This window comes from Bubalus kerabau, chromosome 5, assembly GCF_029407905.1.
Source record: "Bubalus kerabau isolate K-KA32 ecotype Philippines breed swamp buffalo chromosome 5, PCC_UOA_SB_1v2, whole genome shotgun sequence".
Classification (NCBI taxonomy): domain Eukaryota; kingdom Metazoa; phylum Chordata; class Mammalia; order Artiodactyla; family Bovidae; genus Bubalus; species Bubalus kerabau.
In genome coordinates this window covers 114,362,052-114,377,452 of record NC_073628.1, presented here as the reverse complement: position 1 = coordinate 114,377,452, position 15,401 = coordinate 114,362,052, and the positions used below count along the sequence as shown (strand labels likewise).

The following is a 15,401-nucleotide window of genomic DNA, read 5'->3' as shown; positions in this document are numbered from 1 at the left end:
TCCCCGGGGGACCAGGGGGTCCGGCGTCCGGGAGAAGCTGACTGGTGGCGCGGTCCGGGCTGTTGCCGCCTGCCTGGGTCAGTTCATGTCACACGCCCCCGGGCCTGTCGCCCAGCGCCCTCGCGCTCTTCCGGTCACCGGGGCGGGGCAGGCGGCGGCGGGCTCTTACTGCCGCACTCGTACCTCTCCCCTCTGGCGACACTTGCTCTGGGCCATGGCGGCGGCGTGGGGACGGTGCGTGTCTCGGGCATGGCTCTGCAGGTGCGACCTGACTCATCCCCAAACCCCTAAGGGCGGCCCCAGTTTCGGCCCCAGTAACTCGACCCTTGTTCCGCTTTGCAGAACGGCCTGGCAGGGCTGCGGCCGAAACTACCGCGCCGCGCTGTGCGCCGAGTTGAAGCGGCCCCTGGTCATTGAGGAGGTGACCCCTCGCCCTGTCCAGCCGCACGAGGTAGGTGACTGGCCGGGCCCCTGGACGACCCCTTCCCCTCGGCCACCACCCATGACCTGCTAGCTCCCCTCCCGGACTGAGTTCCCGAGTGCTCAGCTAGGGGGCGCCCGTGAGACTGGAGCACAACTTTCTGCTGGGCTTCTTGATGGGCCCTTTCCAGGGTCACAAAAGCCCATGCAAAGGGAAGATTGTTCCCCAAAACACAAATGTAGAAGGCCCCAGAGCTGTTGCCTCAGAAACAGAGAATTCTAAAAAAAAAAAACAACAGAGAATTCTGATTTGCACACGACTTTGCATAACCGCCTGCAAGTTACTGATTTAACACAGATAAATGGACCCCATTCTTTGCTTCCCCTCCTTCAGTTGCAGCATCTAATTATCTGCCCTCCCTCCTCCCCTCAGCCAGCCCTATTTCCATGATAATGTGCCTTGTGCCCTCCTCTGGTGTTCTGCAGTGATTTGGGGTGGGTGGGATTATGTTAGTGTTGTGGGCATCTACCCACATTTAGGGAGGTGGAAAATGTGGTGGTCACTTTGGCTTTGCCTCTCGACCACCCTGGTGACGCTCATCTGGTGTGGAGAAAGAGACCGTCTGACAAGGTGAAACAGGCAGTGAGTCTCAGGGTTGGAGACCCCTGGGAGGGGAAGAAATGTGGCTGCAGTCCCAAAGTATCACTAATGCGGATCCTGGGACTAAATGGATAATTTGGGTAACTGTAGGCTAGCAGCCAGCCCTGCTTCCTGGGATTCACATGCTGAAAGACATCCATGTTGAGTTAAGGTAGAGTGGCTTCAGGAATTTATATGTGCTATGCATGTCAGCACACAATGTTTGAGACAGTCATTGAGAGAGCACACAAACAGGTTGAGAGCTGGGCTTCTTTGTTCTGTTATTTGCCCAGACTGTTGTGTCAGGAATTAGCTCATGAGAGCTGGGACTATGTGAGTTTATCCATCATTAAATCTCCATAGTCTGGAATGGTGCCTGGCATGTGGCTGATGCTTAAAATATTGTTGAATGAATGCATTTTGTTCATAAAATATCTTCTCATCAATCTGGTCACCTCTGTATGATATGGGAAATGTAAACAGATAAATGAATGTCACGGATTCTGTCTCAGCCTTCATTTCCTCCCATGATTCCAAGCCCTGTTGAGTTGGGTGGGTATGTGACAAGTAGTTGTTTAACTTCAGGCTGCATCAGGTTTATCTTGTCAAAACAGGTTGCTGGTCCTCTAAAGTTTCGATTCAGTAGGTCAGGGGCTGAGAATCTGAACATCTAACAAGTTGCCAGGTGACACTGAATCTGGTAGTCTGGGGACCACACTGTGAGAACCACTGCTTAACAAGGGCTACAGAAACTGCTGCCGGGCTGCCTCTGCTCTATCTCTGTCATGAAACACATAAGCTGGGGAGTCTAGTTCTCGCTTCTAGAATTCCTGAATCCCAAAACAGCTGATCATATTACCCTCTGCTTAAAATCTTTTAATGGCTTCCATTGTTCCATCTATCCTTGGGTTGGGAAGATCCCCTGGAGAAGGAAGTGGCAACCCACTCCAGGATTCTTGCCTGGAAAGTCCCAGGGACAGAGGAGCCTGGTGGGCTGCAGTCTGTCGGGCCGCAAAGAGTCGGACACGACTGAGCAACTAAGCATACACTGGGCCTTTGCACAGGCCACTGCTTTTGTCTGTGCCAGGCTCCCCCTCCCCACTTTTGAATAGTTAACTCCTCTCAGTTTTTACTTCCCTCAAAGGTCTAATCTCCCCATTATGTGCTTTCATAGCACCATATATTTCTGTCTGACATTTTGTGTAGGAGTTGTAGTTTAGCCCATAAACTTTCCTAATTATCTGGTTAATGTCTGTCTTCTGTACTGTACTCTTAGCTCCTTGTCCATTTTGTCTTGTGATTGTGCACCAGTACTTAGTTCAGTACCTAGCATATAGTGGACGTTCAGTAAATATTACCATATAATTGAATGAACTTTGTCTCCAAAGATGTGTACTGATCTGCCTTGTTGCTTTATTTCCTTTGCAGGTCAGAGTTAATGTTCATTTCTGTGGGATTAACTTTGCTGATATTTTGGCCTGTCGGGGTCAGTATCAGGAGAGGCATCAACTTCCCTTCACACCCGGTGAGTATGAAAGGGCAAAGTGATTGCTTCAAAAAGAGAAGATATAGAGACTTTTAAAAGAGCTGCCTGATGGACATGTCAGATCAGATCAGATCAGTTTGCTCAGTTGTGTCCGACCCTTTGCGACCCCATGAATCGCAGCACGCCAGGCCTCCCTGTCCATCACCAACTCCAGGAGTTCACTCAGACTCACGTCCATCGAGTCAGTGATGCCATCCAGCCATGTCATCCTCTGTCGTCCTCTTCTCCTCCTGCCCCCAATCCCTCCCAGCATCAGAGTCTTTTCCAATGAGTCAACTCTTCGCATGAGGCATGTACACACTGCTATATTTAAAATGGATAACCAACAGGGACCAACTTTACAGCATGTGGAACTCTGCTCAATGTTATGTGGCAGCCTGGATGGAAGTGGGGTTTGGGGGAGAATGGGTACATGTATGGGTGTATCTGAGTCGCTCTGCTGTTCACCTGAAGCTATCACAACATTGTTAATCAGCTATACCACAAAACAAAAAGTTCAAAAAAAATCATAATTGGTAAAAAAAAAAAAAAGACCCATGTGCTTCATGAGTAGTTCCATGGTGGTGTTTGCCTGCTATCAGTGGTGATTCAGATATGTCAGCTTCGGTACTTCCCTGGTGGTCCAGGGGTTAAGACTCCATGCTTCCAATGCAGGTTTGATCCCTGGTTGGGAAACTAAGATCCCACATGCTATGTGGTATGGCCAAAAAAAAAAAAGACATCTCAGCCTCACTAATTAGAATCACTAGATTCTAGTGATTCTAGTGCTGTGAGGGAAGGTTCTATGACTGTCTTGTTCAACATTATCCTGCCTGCCCACCCTGGCCCCATTAGTACTCTTGTATCTGGCTCATACTAAATACTCAATAAATACTTGATGGATTGATTGATTGAAATACAGTTGACAAGCAGTGTTATGTTAGTTTCAGGTGTACCAGTGATGTGACATTTGCATACATTATGAAATAACACTACAATAAGTCTAGTAACCATGTGTCCCATACAGAGTTATTACAATATTACTATTTCCTTCTGCTGTATATTATATCTCTGTGGTTTTATTGTTTTCTAACTAGAGACTTGTACCTCTTAATCCCCTTCACTTACTTCATCCACCCCTTAATAAATACTTTGAAAAGGCATAAATGAATAAATAAAATTTTATGTATTACTATGCTCACCAGAATCCTGATCAGAATCATCAATGGCCATAGTCATTCTCTTTCATTCCTTGACAGTTCCTCAATTTTACTTTTTCAATGAAGGATCATAAACATCTGGTTGCAGCTACAACTCTCAGTCCTCACAAATACATTCCCCAAGAAACCTAATATCAAAGGATCAGAAAGAAGATATATAGAGTTTATCCATTTCTTAGTGGGCTGCTCTCTGACTTGCATTATACTCAATCTGATTACATTTAGATCCCGAGTATGTGGACCAATGACTCATTTTTGTTGGTGAAATTTATTAAAAGAGATATAAGTATAATTTGGTGTATATCTATATATATATAAGTAATATACAGTTATATACTGTAAATATACAGTACATGTATATTTTATACAGATAGACACCACTAAGGATACAGTGATTGCAAAACAGTTGCAGTGTTTTGGCCTTAGGGCATTTGGTTATGCCCCAACAGTTGGAACCGGTTCCCTCTGTTTGTATTTGCTGACATGCTGGTTGAGGGGGAAGATGTCTTACTCAACTGAGTTTTTATTCTGGCAGCTCAAGTGGGAAATGTATGATCATTAAACTCAGAAATTTTGGAGGTGGAGGAGGAAAGAGCAGACAACACCAGTTCATCCAACTGAACCAAGTGCTGTATGCATGAATATAGTTCATGTCCTTGAGGGGCCTCATAGTCCAGAAGAGGAGACCTGGGAACAGATAAATACCATATGATGAATATTATCATGGGGGTGCTGGAGGAGCCCAAGGCCCCAGAGATCAGGGTCAAAAGTACTTGTATACTCATGATTCTCTATTCTTTTGCCCATTCTTGAAATTTTCATTTGTGTCATGGTAAGAATGGAACTGCTATAGCTTTTCAAGTTGTATCATGAAATCTTAATTCACTTTCCTGTGTGTTGGGTATAACACTCCTATTCTTCCTAGATGGGGTAGGGGGCGGAACACAAACCCTTTTGGCTCCAGAAAGCTCATAGGACACCCTGTCGATCAGAGTTTTCTTATTTCTCTGGTGCTGGGCTTTACAGATAACCTGATCTTTAAAATTTGTTTTAGGAATGGAGTTTTCTGGGATGGTATTGGAGACAGGCACAGATGTCAGCACGGTGAAAGAGGTAAATTAGTTGAATCTGGGGAACTGATGTGTGGGTAACTATGAGAAATAGTTTGTAGCCAGAGGGTCTTGCTTTTCCTGGACTTTGCCAGCAGACACCAAAGGCAGAGCGGGGAGAAACGAATTCTGAATTGAGGGAAGGAAGCCTGGCCTGGCTTAGTTAAACGTTTTATTACTAATGAAAGGCAGCACCTGGGTTTTAGTTACTGAAAGGATAGAGAATTCTCAAGTTTCAGTATTTTGTGAGAGCAATGAATACTGGGATTCTAATTCATATCAGTTTTTTCCTTTCTTGGTTAAGTCATCGTCCAAAATGTGCTCAAATTGGCTTGGCCGCCTGATGGGGGTTGTGTGAAAACAGCTGAATTGTTTACTAAGTAGTAAAACTGAATAGATAATTAAGGGAACCTGTGTCTTGCTGCTGCTGCTGCTAAGTCGCTTCAGTCATGTCCGACTCTGTGCGACCCCATAGACGGCAGCCCACCAGGCCCCGCTGTCCCTGGGGTTCTCCAGGCAAGAACACTGGAGTGGGTTGCCATTTCCTCCTCCAATGCATGAAAGAGAAAAGTGAAAGTGAAGTCGCTTAGTCGTGTCTGACTCTTAGGGACCCCATGGACTGCAGCCTACCAGGCTCCTCCATCCATGGGATTTTCCAGGCAAGAGTACTGGAGTGGGTTGCCATTGCCTTCTCCGCTGTCTTACTGGATCAGAAAGAACAATTTTCTTTCTTTTTTGGATTAATTTGGGAAGGGGTCATGGCAAGAGCGTACATTTGAACATACCCTTAATGGCATTTTCCCTTCAGGGAGATCGAGTCATTGGCCTGCCTGACTTTAGTGGTATGGCTGAAGAATGCATCATTGACCACAAGGTAGCCCTACTCCTCAATATTCATCCTTGGAGATTCTTTTTCTGCTGTCTTTCATTTTCACCTATCCCTCAGTCCTTCTCCTTTCTTTTTTTTGTATTCTTTTGGTTATATCTTGTTTCTCAGCCAAGCACTTCTTTCTTTCAAATGCTAAACCCTTTTTTTTTGGTTTGCTTGTTTTGGTGTGACAACCATTGCATAGAGCTTTGTTTGTGTCGAGTGGTTTAATGAAGAAGGGCATTTTGTTTTCTGAGGCCTGGAACAATCGACTGGCTGTCCAACTGGACCATAGTTAGGTGGTTTTGGTAGAAAAACTGGTTTGAAGCCTGGATGTAATGAACTTCTTCCCTGCACCAAGCTTGTGCAAGACAGTCCTCCTGGGAGGTAGCAGGCTGATGTAGGGGTGTGGTTGTCCAGGATGTGAACGGTGCCCCCTAGTGGTGGCTAGTACACACTTTTTTTTTAAAACAGCTTTATTTAAGGTAAAATTTTTGTACCATGTTATTCACTTATTATATTAATACCGCAGTGGCATGTGTTATAGCCTGTGCAGATTGGTTCCTTCCTGACCCAGATGCCAGCTTTAGGATTTTTGAAAGCTGATGTGCCCAAGTCTTGAAATTGACCATCACTTGCTTGGTCTTGACTGGGCTTGGTTCCTGACATGTGTTGCCCTTTGCAAGTCAAGTCATAATATGTATTGAGCAGCCTTTATGAAGAGGTACAGTGCTTAATCTGTAAGTCACTGTTATCTCTTTTATAGAACCTGTGGCAGATTCCAGAAAAAGTGTCTCTCCGAGAAGCTGCTGCTCTGCCCGTGTCGTATGGCACTGCTCTTTTCGCCCTGGAGCATCGGGCCTGTACCCAGCCTGGGTAAGGACTGTGTCGACGACAGAGGGGTAGATGGTACCTCCTCTAATACCAGAAATGTCCACCAAGACCGTGGCCCTCTGTTTCCTTCCCTGACCCTGTGTACATTCTAAGTCCCTTCGGTCATGCCTGACTCTTTGCGACCCTATGGGCTGTAGCCCACCAGGCTCCTCTGTCCATGGGATCCTCCAGGCAAGAATACTGGAGTGGATTGCCATGCCTTCCTCTAGGGGATCTTCCCAACCCAGGGATCACTCCGGAGTCTCTTACATCACCTGCATTGGCAGGCAGGTTCTTTACCACTAGTGGCACGTGGGAAGCCCTCCCTGACCCTTACCTCACGGCTATCTAAGGAAAAGCCAAAGGAAGGGAGTGGCCCAGGATTGGAGCCTGGTGACAGTGGGGATACCCTTTTGCCTGAGAGGGGACGGTAGACTTGGCCAATATGAATTTGGAGAAATCTTTCTCTCAAGTCTGACCCCTCTGGAGATCACTTCCTAGAAAACCTTACATTTTAGAGAGCTGGTTTATTTCAACTCATTTCACTCTGGTTTTAATGGAAGTCTGTGGCATTTGTTTCTGTGAGGCTTGGCTGGGCATCACAGACCACAAATACCATAGGCAGGTGGTGTGTTGGTAAAGAATCCACCTGCCAATGCAGTGGACACGGGTTTGATCTTTGGGTGGGGAAGATCCCTTGGAGAAGGAAATGGCAGTCCACTCCAGTATTCTGAAAAGTCTCATGGACAGAGGAGCCTGGCAGTTTACAGTCCATGGGGTCTGTAGACTGGAGTCCATTTGTGTCTTACAAAGAGTGAGACAGGACTGAGCACTGAGTGACTGAGCCCAACACACACAGTGGTATTTGCCTCTGTGAGGCTTGGCTGGGTATACTTAACAGGTATTTCAGGCTCAGAGGTGCTGAATTTCTCACTTCACCGGGAGCGTTCCCACAGCTTCTTGCTCTTTTCTGAGAGCTCAGAATTGCTCCAGGGAGATGGGCTTAGAAGAGCGGCGACTGCTACGTGATCATCGACTTCTAAAAGTTGGCAATGTTTAGTATGGGAGTGATTTTAGGAGAGAATTTAAGAAGCAGAAATTGGAGTGGTAGCGCAAAGGAAGGCTACCAATGAAATGAGGAAGAGGCTACCTAGAGAGATTAAGGACCCTCACCTGGGAATTCTTCAGGACTGGACCAGATTAGCACTGATCTACATATATAACACGGCCTAAGAGGCTGGAGAGTGTTCATGTATGTGTACGTGCACATGAGGGGTTAAACTATATGAACTCTCAGTTCTCTTCTTGCTTTCAAATGTCCCATCTTCAGAATGTTCATGAAATCATATTGCTGGATGACTTTTGGTTTCTTGAGTAACACTCCTCTTTCCCTGCACAGAGAAACTGTTTTAGTGACGGCAGCAGCTGGAGCCACAGGCCTCGCCGTGATAGATGTGGCAACAAACATTCTTCAGGCCAAGGTATTTGCAAGTTCAAGTCTCCATTAAAAAATATCATACCTCCTGCTTTCAAACATGGAATATATTCCTTTATTTATAAAAAAATCAGGTGTGAGGTACTGGGAACGTTAAGTAGCCTGGAGTAGGGTCTTGCCATCTATTTGCTTGCAGACTAGTGAGGGGACTGAGGAGTAAGTCTCTTGTGCTTCCAATTATTAGACCTTGGTAAGATTCAATTCGCCTCACAGCTTCTGAAGATTCTATTCCTTCTACCTGTAATGCTCTAAACTGTCTCCCCCTGAACTTCAAACTTAAACTCAGGTGCTGCTTTTTCAGGGGAGTATTCTCTGTCCCTCCCCTCCATGGAACTATTTCTATGTGGTCTCCGAGCGTCCTGTACTTCTCTTTCATAGTGTGGTTAGCCCTGTTGGATCAATGTCTCCTTCCCACTGGACTGTAATCCCCATCAAGGCAGGACCAGTATCGGTTTGATCCGTTATTATAATCGCAGCACCTAGCATGGTGCTGAGACCATCGTAGGCATTCAATAATTATTATTATTTTGTAAATTTATTTATTTATTCAGCTATGCTGGGTCTTAGTTGCAGCACGTAGGCTCTTCAGTCTTCATTATATCCTGCAGGATCTTTAGTTGTGACATGTGTAACTCTTAGTTGCTGCTTGTGGGGTCTAGTCCCTTGACCAGGGATCAAACCTGGGCCCCCTGCTTTGGGAGTGTGGGGTCTTAGCCACTGGACTACCAGAAAATTCACTAAATAATTATTTCTTGAATGAATGAATAAATACATGAAAGAAAGACCCAATTCTCTATATGGGCTTTTCTTGGAGGCTGTGAGTGTCAGAGAAAAAGCATTTCTTAGAGAAGGTGGACGTTTACGCTGACATTTACAGTTGAATAGCGGAAGAAGAGGAGGGAAGGGAAGGCCATTTAAGCCATGGGAAGACAGAGACATAGGTACTAACATGATTCCTTCAGGGAATGGCAAATAGCATCTGTGGAGCAAAGGATGTGGGCAATGGTGGGGGGTGACTCTAGAGAGGTGGAAGGGATAGGATCATGAAGCACTGAGGAATCTGAACACTTCTTGGAAGCTGTCAGGAGCTATTGAAGATTTTGCAGAGGAATGACATGATCATCTTTGCATTTTTGAAGAGTTCGGTTTGGTAGCGATGGGGATGAACAATGGGGCAAGGTCAGGGGGTCAGGTGTAGTCTGGAGGCAGTAGGGCAGATTCTTGGAGCAATTGAGGCCAGAGGCGATGATCCTTGAAATAGGGCACTGGAGGTGATGATCAGAAAGATACCAAAGCAGAAGGAAATAGAGAATTTGGTGACTGGAGAGCATCTTAATATGGTTGAAGGAACAAGGACCTTGAAGTTGGCCTGCTGCGTTGTGCTTAGTTGCTCAGTCATGTCCGACTCTGCGACCTCATGGACTGTAGCCTGCCAGGCTCCTCTGTTCCTGGGGATTCTCCAGGCAGGAAGACTGGAGTGGGTTGCCATGCCCTGCTCCAGGGGATCTTCCCAACCCAGGGATCCCGCATTGCAGGCAGATTCTTTACCATCTGAGCCACCAGGGAAGCCCTGGAGTTAGCCTGACCTAGGTGCAAATCCTCGCTCTGTCTCTAGCTTAACAGCTTCAGTCACCTCATTTGTATGATAATGCTTTTCTCATAGTGTGGTTTTGGGCATACTGAGATCACATGTGTCATGTACCAGTCTGAGGCATAGTGTGTTGGGGAGGATCCTTTACAAAGGGATCCTGGTATTATCAGACATTGAGTGGGAAGGCACAAACTAGATGCACTTAGAGATTTGCCATTTGCTGGGAATGAGAGCCTAGGAGGAAGTGGTGAGCTCAGTTTTGGATGTGCTGAGTGTGAGCTTCCTCTGGAGCCTAGAGGCACAAAGATACTGTCCCGGTTTGGTGATAATTGGACAGATCTGGAATTTCTCCAGGTGGCAGCTCTCTTCTCACATTGACTCTCTTTTGGGAAGGACATGTGAGTTCTGAAACTAGTCTCAGATACCAGGAGGCTCCTCATGAGATATTAACACATTCACACTCAAAATAAGGGCTTATAGCACCTCTCTTAAGGGGGAGACCAAAATTAGTCTCATTGTTTAGAAACACTGACTATTTTACATTTCTGGGAAGACAAGACTGTACTGTTTGTTTTAAATAGATACAAGAAATTAAGTAGAGAGAAAATTTTGCTTTAGTTCCAGTATTTAATCCCAGGAGATGTGGATTCGATCTTTGGGTCAGGAAGATCCCCTGGAGGAGGAAATGGCAACCCACTCCAGTATTCTTGCCTGGAAAATCCCATGGACAGAGGAGCCTGGTGGGCTACAGTCCATGGGGTTGCAAAACAGTCAGACTCGACTTAGTGAGTGAGCATGCACGCGTGTATTTTCTTTAGCAGGAATAATGGTTTTAAGCAAAAGCAAACAAACAAAAAAATAATGTCATCATGTCACTGCTCAGAACATGTCATTTTGATAACACCTTCCATTCACAGCGTCTCAGGTTGCTTTCACATTGCCTGCACAGCAATTATCTTACCCTAGGTCCTCACAGAACCCATGGGAGATGGGGAATGGAAGTGTTTATTATCCCTATTTCACAGATAAAGAAAGTGAGGCACCTGGAAAGAAATGATTCCCAGCAAGCCTCCCTGGGACTTACAAGGAATCCTGGAGTTGGAGTCAGGTGCCCAGCCCTAGTCTGGTGTGTGCCCACTGTGTGCCCACTGTGTGTGGGTGCTACTGTGCAGGGCAGCCGTTTGAGGGTTCCATTGGGGAGCATTTGAGGGTAACTTTTAGCTTCAAATAGCTATGGGTGATTCTGAACTCTTTTAAGGGCACAGATGTTCTTGGGTGTTTGAATGCACATTCTGAATGTCACCTTGAAGCCAAAGTGCTTGGGGTGGTGGGGGCTGCCCAGTGAACAGGCACCTCTAGGCAATGTTGAGGGATTCCCTGGTGGCTCAGACAGTAAAGCATCTGCCCGAAATGCGGGAGACCTGGGTTCGATCCCCGGGTAGGGAAGATCCCCTGGAGAAGGAAATGGCAACCCACTCCAGTATTCTTGCCTAGAAAATCCCATGGATGGAGGAATCTGGCGGGCTACAGTCCATGGGGTCTCAAAGAATCGGACACGACTGAGCAACTTCATTCATGGAGGCAGTGCTTCAGTGTCTGAAGCTTTTCTGAAGACTTCCAAACCTCAGACCTCCTCACAGTATGGCCTACAGCCTTTTATGTCCTCTTTGGCAGGCCATAGGCATGGCTTTCTCCCAGCTCGAAGGAGTGGGCTTCGGTATCAGTAGCATTGGATTTGGATAGTTGTTCTACCACCTGCTACATGAATAATCCTGGCTTAAGTACTTAACCTCTCTGGGTCAATGTCTCCATCTTCAGAATGGGACTAACTGTAAGTCCCCCATAATGTTCTTATTAGGTTTAAATAGAATAAATAATTGCCTATGTTTAACAATAGATTCAATTTATCTAACACTTTGTTTCCCAAGTGCTTATTCCTTTTAATTTTAAAAATATATCTTAGTTTATGGATGGGGGTAACTGAAACTTAGAGAAGTTGGCAGGTAATGCAGACAGATGTTGAAAGCATAAACTCTAGAGATGAATTACCTGAGTTTGGATCCCAGTTCTGCCTTCCATGAGCTGTGTGACCTTGGGCAAGATACTTGACTTCTTTGGCCTGTCTCTTCATCTTCAAAATGGGGATTATAATAGTGTGTATATTATTGGGCTATTAAAGTGAAATGAGTTATTAATATATGTAAGGCATTTAGAATAGAGTCTGGCACAGAGTAAGCACTATGTAAATGTTAGATCTTACTAAGTAATTTGCCTTAAGTAACACAGCTAGTTAGTAACAGAGCCAGGATTTGAACTCAGGTCTGTCTGACTTTAAGCTCTTTCCACTGAATCATGTTTTACCCCCTGAGAAGCCCTTCCTGATCTTCTAGCTCTAGGTTAGGTGCCTCTAGCTTGCACTTCGGAGCCCTCTGTGCTTCCCCCATCGTACTGCTGGATCATGCTTTCTTGGCTCCAAGCTTGGTATTTAGGTTGTATCCTTACTACTTGACTCATAATGGGTACTCAGTAAATGATGGGCTTCCCCTGGTGGCTCAGATGGTAAAGAATCCACCTGCAATGTGGGAGACCTGCGTTCAATCTCTGGGTTGGGAAGATCCTCTGGAGGAGGCATGGCGGCCCACTCCAGTATTCTTGCCTGGAGAATTCCCATGGACAGAAGAGCCTGGTGGGCTACAGTCCATGGCGTTGCAGAGAGTCAGACACGACTGAGCGACTGAGCACAGCAATAAATAGTGGTTTTAATTTTCATTTGGAGAAGACGTTGTGTCTCCTGAATTATTTCTTGGCTAGACCCATTGAGCTTCCAGGGTTCCTGGAAATGTGGACCCGGTTGTCAGTGGGGCATGGAGAGGCCAGTGCATTGATGCTATGTGATGGGCCTGCTGTGTTGGATTGAGGCTGGTGCTAAGACAGAGGTCATATTGATTTCCTTGAACAGCACCCTTTGTTTGGAGGCTGGGTGGGTCAGGTGAGCCCCTCTTGCTATGTATTCTGGACCATCTGAAGTGTTGTGTTCTTCATGTAGGTAATAGCTGCAGCTGGAAGTGATGAAAAGTGTCAGCTGGCGATGCAGAGGGGGGCACAGTCCAGCGTGAACTACAGTCGGGGCAGCCTTAAGGAGGCCGTGGGGAAGCTGGTGGGCAGTGGCGGGGTGAACGTGGTCATTGACATGGTGGGAGGAGACATCTTCCTGGAGGCTCTCCGCAGGTAGGTGAAGTGGTCCTCCTGGGTGGGCTAGACCGGGGGCTCTGCTGAAACCTTCCCAGACCTCTGGCTTCCTTCTGGCCTTGCTGCTTTCTTGTTTTTGCTGCTCACTTTTCCTGTAGGCACTGGCATCAACGGGAACAGCTGAGTGGGTGGGCGAAAAGGAATAGAAGCAGAGGGAAAATCAGGAAATGCTTAAATATAGCAAAAACAAAATAGCCAACTGGAAAATATCCAAAAAAAAAAAAAAAAATAACCACAGACTCTCTAGTTGGCAATATCAAATGCTTTAGAAATTATACATGTGTTAAATTCAGCTCTGCCTGCACCCACTAGCTACTTTATATACATGGTATGGGTAATTCTTTTTATTTTTAATTAAACTTTTTATTTTGCATTGGAGTATAGCTGATTAGCAATGTGATAGTTTCAGGTGGATGGCAAAGGAACTCAGCCATATATATACATGTATCCATTCTCCCCCAAACTCTCCTCTGTGGGTAATTCTTGAGGAGATCACTGTTTGGATGTTAGAATTACTGGGGTGGCAGACCCCCACTTCACTATGCACCAAGGGAGAGTCTCTGGATCTTACTGGTTTCCGAAGCTACCACCAGTATAGGTGTCTTCTTGACTTGTTTTATTAAAGAAAAAATCCCTGGAGATTTCATGGGACTGTTGTATCTATACTAATTCTCATTCTGTTTCACCAGGAAGTCTGCAGTGCTCTCATAGTATTAGCTTCATTTCTCATGTCATCCTGGCAAGCATAGTTTTGTGCTTTATCTTAGTTTAAGGAGAAGAAGCAGAGAGAGCAGCTTGCCCACAGAAGGGATCCGTGTGGTCCCCTTACAAGACTGGTTAGTTCCTCTGCTCCTTACTGTCTTTCTTGCTTATGGCTTATTTTTTATCTTTTCCTACTGAGAAATCCAAACTGGTGCAGAATGGTTCCCCCCTGCTAGTTTGCAAGGTCAAGAGGAGTTCCCAACTGGGGATTTAATGCATGTTGCTTTTTTTTTGTTAATTGTGGTAAAATACAGGTAACCTAGTATTTAACATTTTAACCATTTTAAGTGTACAGTTAAACTGGTTCACCATCTCCAATATTGTGTAACCATCTCCAATACAAACTCTGTACCCATTAAACAACTGCCCGCCAACTCCCATAAGCTCTATTCTATTTTCTGCCTCTCTTAATTACTGTCCGTTGCTTTTTCTTCCCTCATACTGTTTTTTAGTGTGGTAAAAAGTATATAACAAAAGGCTTGCTATATTAACTGCTATAAAATGTAGAGTTCAGTGGTGTTAAATATATTTACATTATGAAACAGGTCTTCATGACTTTCTTCTTGCAAACCTGAAATTCTGTACCCATTAAATAACTCTCTTCTCCCCTTCTCCCCAGCCCTTGGTAATCACTATTCTACTTTGTTTCTATGAATCTGACTACTTTAGATACCCCAGATAAGCAGAATAATACAATATTCATTTTTCTGTAAGTGGCTTGTTTCACTTACCGTAATGACCTTAAGGCTCATCCGTGTCTTAAAATGGGACAGAATTTCCTTCCTTTTTAAGACTAAATAATACTCTACTGTATGTATATAACACCTTCTGTTTACCAATCCATCAGTGGATGGACATTTGGATTGTTTCCACCTCTTGGCTTTTATATATAGTGCTACTGTGAACTTGGCTCTTCAAATACCTCTTCAAGACTCTGCTTTCAGTTCTTTTGGATATAGACTCAGAAGTGAGATTGCTGGGTTATATGGTAGTTCTGGTTTTGAGTTTTTGAGGAACCTCCATGCTGTTTTCCATAACATTTGCACCATTTTACAATCTCACCAATGTTCCTTGAGGGGTCCATTTCTCTAGATCCTTGCTAACACTTATTTTCTATTTTATTTTTAATAGTAGCCATCCTGGTGGCTGTGCATGTGCATTGTCTTTTATAATCTTTGTTTTTTCCTCCTTTTCCCCTCAGCCTGGCGTATGAGGGCAGGATCGTGGTGGTAGGTTTCGCTGGAGGAACCATTGCTTCTATACCAGCCAATCTTCTGCTGCTGAAGAGTATTACTGCCATGGGGCTGTACTGGGGCAGATACCGGCAGCAGAACTTTCCCATCTTCTCCAGAAGCCTGTCCTCAGCACTTCAGTACTGCCAAGAAGGGCGCATCCAGCCACACATTGGAGAGGTTTTTAAACTGGAAGAGGTGAGATGCTTTTGTGTTCAGTTGTTGAGTCGTGTTTGACTTTGCGACCCCCCTTGGACTGTAGCCCGCCAGGCTCTTCTGTCCATGAAACTTTCCAGGCAAAAATACAGGTGTAGGGTGTCATTTCTTCCTCCAGGGGATCTTCCTGATCCAACAGTTGAACCCACATCTCTTGTGTCTCCTGCATTGGCAGGTGATTCTTTACCACTGCACCACCTG

At 45.4% G+C, this 15,401-nt stretch overlaps 1 protein-coding gene across 2 annotated transcripts in view; it reads left to right on the top strand.

Moving 5' to 3' along the window:
- Positions 1 to 15,401, top strand: part of LOC129653268 (quinone oxidoreductase-like protein 2) — a 42,708-nt gene that overhangs the window by 10,041 nt on the left and 17,266 nt on the right. The window contains exons 1-9 of one of the 2 annotated variants that reach the window (XM_055582752.1): positions 71 to 261; positions 343 to 451; positions 2,489 to 2,585; positions 4,860 to 4,918; positions 5,723 to 5,788; positions 6,549 to 6,658; positions 8,055 to 8,136; positions 12,788 to 12,969; positions 14,954 to 15,182. In XM_055582752.1, coding sequence (XP_055438727.1) covers positions 86 to 261; positions 343 to 451; positions 2,489 to 2,585; positions 4,860 to 4,918; positions 5,723 to 5,788; positions 6,549 to 6,658; positions 8,055 to 8,136; positions 12,788 to 12,969; positions 14,954 to 15,182 — 1,110 coding nt within the window. In that variant the 5' untranslated portion in view covers positions 71 to 85. Of the gene's footprint in view, positions 1 to 70; positions 262 to 342; positions 452 to 2,488; positions 2,586 to 4,859; positions 4,919 to 5,722; positions 5,789 to 6,548; positions 6,659 to 8,054; positions 8,137 to 12,787; positions 12,970 to 14,953; positions 15,183 to 15,401 lie in introns of those variants that run through there. The other variant, XM_055582753.1, reaches the window with a different exon arrangement.